General features: G+C 46.2%; 1 protein-coding gene across 3 annotated transcripts; it reads right to left on the bottom strand.

Moving 5' to 3' along the window:
- Nucleotides 1–1,626: 1,626 nt before the first annotated feature.
- On the bottom strand, nt 1,627–3,821 carry LOC119976582 (gastrula zinc finger protein XlCGF71.1-like). Of its 3 annotated transcripts, none has more exons than XM_038817183.1 (2): nt 3,573–3,821; nt 1,627–3,026 (listed from the first exon to the last, which is right to left on the bottom strand). In XM_038817183.1, exon 2 carries the CDS (start codon nt 2,622–2,624, stop codon nt 1,917–1,919), a length of 708 nt encoding a protein of 235 aa, XP_038673111.1. In that variant the 5' UTR covers nt 2,625–3,026; nt 3,573–3,821; the 3' UTR covers nt 1,627–1,916. The 3 variants fall into 3 exon arrangements, with proteins under 3 accessions (XP_038673111.1, XP_038673114.1, XP_038673113.1); XM_038817186.1 differs by having other exon boundaries at nt 3,548–3,821; XM_038817185.1 differs by having other exon boundaries at nt 3,646–3,808.
- Between the last annotated feature and the right edge of the window lie 3,877 nt (nt 3,822–7,698).

Consider the following 7,698-nt stretch of genomic DNA (forward strand, 5'->3'; position numbering starts at 1 on the left):
TCTAAGGAAGGATGTGCTGGCCTTGGAAAGGGTCCAGAGGAGGTTCACAAGAATGATCTCTGGAATGAAGAGCTTGTCGTATGAGCAACAGTTGAGGACTCTGGGTCTGTACTCTTGGTTTAAAAGGATAAGGGGGGATCTTAGTGGAACGTACAGGATACTGTGAAGCCTGGATAGAGTTCCACTTGAAGAAAAAACTAGAACCAGAGGACACAATCTCAAACTAAAGGAATGATCCTTTAAAACAGAGATGAGGAGGAATTTCTTCAGCCAGAGGGTGGTGAATCTGTGGAACACATTGCTGCAGTGAGGCCAAATCACTGAAGTGTCTTTACGACAGAGATTGCTATATACGTTATTGATTAATAAGGGGACCAGGGTTATGGGGAGAAGGCAGAAGAATGGGGATGAGAAAAATATCAGCCATGATTGAATGGCGGAGCAGGCTCGATCTGCTCCTATGTCTTATGGTCTTACAGTCAGTGATTCGGAAGGTAAATGGTATGTTGTTATTTACTGCAAGGGGATGGAATATTAAAAGACACTTTCTACAGATGTACAGGGCGCCGGTGAAACTACCTCAGGAATATAGTAAAGTGGAATACGGACTCCAAAAGTTAACTCTATTTCTCAGTCTACATGTAGTGCCAGACCTGCTGAGTTTTTCTAGCTTTTTCTGTTTTATTTCTGGAGTACTGTGTACAGCTTCCATCTTTTTATGTAAGGCTATAATTGCATTAGATAATTGCATAATTAGGATTAGACAGTGGCCTAGTGGCAATGTCACGAGGCGATTAATCCAAACGGTCAGGCAAATTCTCTCATCATTGGTTCAAATCCCACCACAACAGGTGGTGGTATTTAAATTCATTGCAAAGTCTGGAATTGGAAACTAGTCTTAGTAATGGTGACCATGTAACTATCCTCGACTGTTGTTAAAAACCCATCTCGTTCATCAGGACCCTTAAGGGAAGGAAATCTGCCAGCCGTACCTGGTCTGGCCTTCATGTGACTCTAATATGGTGACTCTTAACATCCCTCTGAAATGGCCGAGCAAGCCATCCAGCTCCCGGGCAATTAAGGATGGATAACAATTCAGGCCCTACCCAAATGCCAACATTCCATGAAAGAATAACTAAATAAAAGCAGTTCACTTGTTTACTTGACACTGGTTTAAACTTTTCCTGTATGCACTGGAGTTTAGAAGAATGAGAGGTGGTCTTACTGAAACATATAGGACCCTGACGGGTCAACAGGGAAGGAGGTTGTCCCTTGTGAGAGAGACCAGAACCAAGGCCGTTTTTCAATAATCTTTATTGTCACAAGCAGGCTTACATTAACACTGCAATGAAGTTACTCTGAAAAGCCCCTCGTCACCACACTCCAGCGCCTGTTCGGGTACACGGAGGGAGAATTCAGAATGTCCAAATTGCCTAACACCACATTTTTCGCGACTTGTGGGAGGAAACAGGATAACCCGGAGGAAACCCATGCAGACACGGAATGTGCAAACTTCGCACAGTGACCCAAGCCGGGAATCAAACCTGGGACCCTGGCGTTGTGAAGCCATAGTGCTAACCACTATGCTACTGTACTTCCCCAAAATTTAAAAATAAGAAACGTTTTCTCTCAGAGGGTTGTTGGTGTCTGAAATTCTCTTCCACAGAGAGCAGTGGTGGTTGGGTCATTGAATATTTTCAAGGTTGAGTTGGATAGCTTTTTGATGGACAGGGGAGTAAAGGGGTATGAGGGGAGGCAGGAAAGTGGAGTTGATACCACAATGATGAGTAATGATCATATCAAATAGCGGAGCAGCCCCAAAGGGCAGAATAGCCTCCCCCTGCTCCAAATCAGTCTGTTTGAATGGAAACAGTGTGGATATCTGTTATTCATGAGTCTGGCTGACTGTGGAAGGCTCAGTCACTCACCTCACTTGTCTTCCCTGCTGTGTGAATGCGACGGTGATCCAACATGCCCCATAACTGTTCAAAATTCTTATTACACAAGTCACACGTGAATGTTTTCCTCTCCCCTGTGTGAATGTGCCGGTGCTTCACCAGGCCCGATAGCTGTGTAAACTCCTTATTACACACCTCACATTTGAATGCTTTCACCCCAGTGTGAAGACGTTGGTGTTCGTGGAGGTTCGATGACCGTGAGAACGGTTTCTTGCACACTTCGCATTTGAATGGTTTCTCCCCAGTGTGAATGCGTTGGTGTACACGAAAGTGAGATGAACGTGAGAATGATTTGCCACACACCTCACATCTGAATGGTTTCTCCCCAGTGTGAGTGCTCTGGTGTTCCAGGAACCTTGTAGATGTTGCAAAAGCTTTATCACAAAATTCACACTTGAAGGGTTTATCCCCTGTGTGGATTGTCTGGTGGACCTGGAGGCTTGATAACTGTGTGAAGGCTCTGTCACACACCTCACATATATATGGTCTCTCCCCTGTGTGAATACGTTGATGTCTGCGGAAGTTTGATTGGACAGAGAATGATTTGTTGCACACCTCACACTGAAATGGCTTCTCCCCAGTGTGGACACATCGATGACTCACAAGCTTTGATGTCTGTGTCAGAGCTTGATCACACACCTTGCACTTGAATGATTTCCCTTCCATGAGGCAGCCCTTATGTTAACGATCATACAACAGTGACTTAGGATATTGTATGAGACTGTGGATGCCTCCTCACACCTGTAGGAATGAGTCAGTGTTTCTTGAGGCTCAATGAATGTTTGAAGCTCTCACTTGGGAGCCCATTCAGACTTCTTCCCAGTCCTGATTTGGGCTTGATAGAAGGTTCCACACCATTGACCAGTTTCAGATCTGATATGTCAAAGCTCCCCAGACCCGACCGATTTCCAGATGGTTGTTTAACTGCCCAACCTTCTCTGCGTTGAACAATGCTGTGAAGGGACTGGAGTCTTCCCACAGTTATGGCGTTGTTCTTCGGTGATGGTCAGGATTTATCTGCAGTGTCTTTGCTCGCTGTATTCTCTGGTGTAGTATGGTGCATACCTTCTGTAAAACAGGAAAAGGAAACATGATTTTGTACAACTCCCTCTCCTCCTTTCTGAAGGGGCTGACTCCTCAGTTAGAGACTGTTAGTGACTGCCAATCTGCTATTCCAATGCGGGGATCAGCTACAAGTCCTTTCTTTTTCCTCACTTGACTGTCACACACCCTCTGTTTCCAGCAGGGTCACTGGATAGTGACCAGGAGCAGACAACGTGGATACTTTCTTTTCTTCGACCATACCCCAGTGCAAAACATTCAAAACCAAGCCCAGGCTTTTGGGAAAGGCCGGGGCCTTCAGGGAAAATCTTTAAAGAGGACATTAAAAGCCATTTCAGTAACTATGTCTGTGCCCCGCCCAGATAATTACACCTCAGCTTCTCATATTCAGCAATGACCCATCAACAAAACTCAGCCTGTAAATTAGAAGGGAAATGCTTCCAATAAACACACTCAATATCCAACAGACAATCAAACAGCTCAACTCTCTGATTGACGATTGCAGTAGCAACCGTGCCCATACGGACTTGTCAATCGGTCGTTGAAGCCAACCTCGCTGTCTCCGGCCTGCATCCACTTTAATGGCAGCTTTCCAGACACTCTCGTCCGGTCGGAACGACAATACCTGGGTTCCATGTCCTCTCGGAGCCTGCGCAGTGAGGAGTATGGAATCGCGGGGAGGGGCAGAGAGAGCGCGAGACGGAGAGGGAATCCACGCCAGCCAGCCCGCGGTGCCTGATGGGGGTTGTAGTTCTTCCGCGCGCAGCAACGGTTGGCGCACAGCCACAGTGTTCGGTAGTTGGAATGTGGGGAAGCGCGAGCCCGAGTGGCTGAATCGAATTGAAAAGCAGAGATTGACCCTTGGGAGGAACCAGAGCGATGGCGGTGGGAAGATTCACCATTGCAGCAGATTCTCTGCATACAGCTGAACTGATTGGACAATACAGAAGAGTTGCAGGAGGAGGACAGTGACGTAGGTCATGTCAAAGGCTGCAGAGAGGCTGCTCTCTCCACAGATGTTCCCTGACCTGAGCATTTCCAGCATTTTCTGAATCTCTGCCACATTTCCACAATTCGCAGTATTTTGCCCCATTCGATTCCAAGAGCTGGCTGTGTGCTTTACGGAAGTGGAGACTATGGGCTGATTTGATGCAGATTTGAAAATAACAACAGTTTGTCTTCATGTGGACAAATTATTTCAATTGGAGAGATTAGGGAGGATCAAAGGTTCTATTTACAAGTTGCGCAAGAGCAGAACAGATTCATCAATTATTAAAAGTAACAAGGCAGCTCAAAAGGGACAATTATTTAAAAATCAAACATAGGGCAGCACAGTGGCACAGTGGGTTAGCCCTGCAGCCTTGCGGCGTCGAGGTCCCAGGTTTGATCCTGGCTCTGGGTCACTGTCCGTGTGGAGTTTGCACATTCATAGAACATAGAAAAATACAGCACAGAACAGGCCCTTCGGCCCAGGACGTTGTGCCGAACTTTTGTCCAAGATTAAGAACAAATTAATCTACACCCCATCATTCTACCGTAATCCATATCCAATAGCCGCTTGAAGGTCCCTAATGTTTCCGACTCAACTACTTCCACAGGCAGTGCATTCCATGCCCCCACTACTCTCTGGGTAAAGAACCTACCTCTGACCTCCCCCCTATATCTTCCACCATTCACCTTAAATTTATGTCCCCTTGCAATGGTTTGTTCCACCCGGGGAAAGTCTCTGAATGTCTACTCTGTCTATTCCCCTGATCATCTTATAAACCTCGATCGTCGCCCCTCATCCTTCTTCGTTCTAATGAGAAAAGGCCAAGCACCCTCAACCTTTCCTTGTAAGACCTACTCTCCATTCCAGGCAACATCCTCCTAAATCTCCTTTGCACTTTTTCCAAAGCTTTCACATCCTTCCTAAAATGAGGTGACCAGAATTGCATAGTACTCCAAATGTGGCCTCTCTGCTAATGAATGCTAGCACACCATAGGCCTTCTTCACAGCTCTATCCACTTGAGTGGCAACTTTCAAAGATCTATGAACATAGACCCCAAGATCTCTCTGCTCCTCTACATTGCCAAGAACCCTACCGTAAACCCTGCATTCCACATTCATATTTGTCCTTCCAAAATGGACAATCTCACACTTTTTAGGGTTAAACTCCATCTGCCAGTTCTCAGCCCAGCTCTGCATCAATGTCTCTTTGCAGCCGACAACAACCCTCCTCACTATCCACAACTCCACCAATCTTCGTATCGTCTGCAAAATTACTGACCCACCCTTCAACTCCCGCATCCAGTCATTAATGAAAATCACAAACAGCAGAGGACTCAGAACTGATCCCTGCGGTACGCCACTGGTAACTGGGCTCCAGGCTGAATATTTGCCATCCACCACCACTCTCTGACTTCTATCGGTTAGCCAGTTTGTTATCCAACTGGCCAAATTTCCCACTATCCCATGCCTCCTTACTTTCTGCATAAGCCTACCAAGGGGAACCTTATCAAATGCCTTAGTAAAATCCATGTACACCACATCCACTGCTTTGCCTTCATCCACGTGCTTGGTCACCTCCTCAAAGAATTCAGTAAGACTTGTGAGGCAAGACCTGCCACTCACAAATCTGTGCTGACTATCCCTAATCAAGCAGTGTCTTTCCAGATGCTCAGAAATCCTATCCCTCAGTACCATTTCCATTACTTTGCCTACCACCGAAGTAAGGCTAACTGGCCTGTAATTCCAGGTTATCCCTATTCCCTTTTTTGAACAAGGGCACGACATTCGCCACTCTCCGATCCCCTGGTACCACCCCTGTTGACAGTGAGGACGAAAACATCATTGCCCATGGCTCTGCAATTTCATCTCTTGCTTCCCATAGAATCCTTGGATATATCCCGTCAGGCACGGGGGACTTGTCTATCCTCAAGTTTTTCAAAATGCCCAACACATCTTCCTTCCTAACAAGTATCTTCTCGAGCTTACCAGTCTGTTTCACACTGTCCTCTCCAACAATATGGCCCCTCTCATTCGTTAATACTGAAGAAAAGTGCTCATTCAAGACCTCTCCTATCTCTTCTGACTCAATACACAATCTCCCGCTACTGTCCTTGATCGGACCCACCCTCGCTCTAGTCATTGTCATATTTCTCACATATGTGTAAAAGAGGGCAGCACAGTGGCCTAGTGGTTAGCACAACCGCCTCACGGCGCTGAGGTCCCAGGTTCGATCCCGGCTCTGGGTCACTGTCCGTGTGGAGTTTGCACGTTCTCCCCATGTCTGCATGGGTTTCGCCCCCACAACCCAAAAATGTGCAGAGTAGGTGGATTGGCCACGCTAAATTGCCCCTTAATTGGAAAAAAAATGGCTAATATAAATTTATTTAAAAAAAAAATGTGTAAAAGGCCTTAGGGTTTTCCTTGATTCTACCCACCAATGGTTTTTCATGCCCTCTCTTAGCTCTCTTCATCCCTTACTTTAGTTCCCTCTGAGGTATCTTGTATCCCTCAAGCGCCCTGTCTGAACCTTGTTTCTTCAGCCTTACATAAGAATCCTTCATCCTCTTAACAAGACATTCAACCTCTCTTGTCAACCATGGTTCCCTCACTCGACCATCTCTTCCCTGCCTGAAAGGGACATACATATCAAGAACACGTAGTATCTGTTCCTTTAACAAGTTCCACATTTCAATTGTGTCCTTGCCTGACAGCCTATGTTCCCAACTTATGCAATTCAGTTCTTGTCTGACAGCATCATATTTACCCTTCCCCACAATTGTAAACCTTGCCCTGTTGCACGCACCTATCCCTCTCCATTACTAATGCGAAAGTCACAGAATTGTGGTCACTATCTCTAAAATGCTCCTCTACTAAGAAATCTATCACTTGCCCTGGTTCATTACCAAGTACCAAATCCAATATGGCCGCCCTTCTGGTCAGACAATTTACATGCTGTGTTAGAAAAGCTTCCTGGAAACACTGCACATACACCACCCCATCCAAACTATTTGATCTGAAGAGTTTCCACTCAATATTTGGAAAGTTGAAGTCACCCATGACTACTACCCTGTGACTTCTGCACCTTTCCAAAATCTGTTTCCCAATCTGTTCCTCCACATCTCTGCTGCTATTGAGGGTCTGATAGAAAACTCCCAACAAGGTGGCTGCTCATTTCCTATTTCTGACTTCACCCATACTACCTCAGTAGGCAGATCCTCCTCGAACTGCCTTTCTGCAGCTGTTATACTATCTCTAATTAATAATGCAAACCCCCCCCCCCACCTCTTTTACCACCCTCCCTAATCTTATTGAAACATCTATAACCAGGAACCTCCAACAACCATTTCTGTCCCTCTTCTATCCAAGTTTCCGTGATGGCCACCACATTGTAGTCCCAAGTACCGATCTGTGCCATAAGTTCACCCACCTTATTCCTGATGCTTCTTGCGTTGATGTATACACACTTCAACCCATCTCCGTGCCTGCAAGTACTATTCTTTGTCAGTGTTACCTTCCCCACTGCCTCACTACACGCTTTGCTGTCCTGAACATCGGCTACCTTAGTTGCTGGACTACAAGTCCGGTTCCCATTCCCCAGCCAAATTAGTTTAAACTCTCCCGAAGAGTACTAGAAAACCTCCTCCCAGGATATTGGTGCCCCTCTGGTTTGGATGTTACCCGTCCTGC

This window comes from Scyliorhinus canicula, chromosome 13, assembly GCF_902713615.1.
Source record: "Scyliorhinus canicula chromosome 13, sScyCan1.1, whole genome shotgun sequence".
NCBI lineage: Eukaryota > Metazoa > Chordata > Chondrichthyes > Carcharhiniformes > Scyliorhinidae > Scyliorhinus > Scyliorhinus canicula.

Coding starts and splice junctions, on each gene's coding strand:
- LOC119976582 (XM_038817183.1), bottom strand. CDS start 2,624: ATGGAAGGGAAATCATTCAAGTGCAAGGTGTGTGATCAAGCTCTGACA.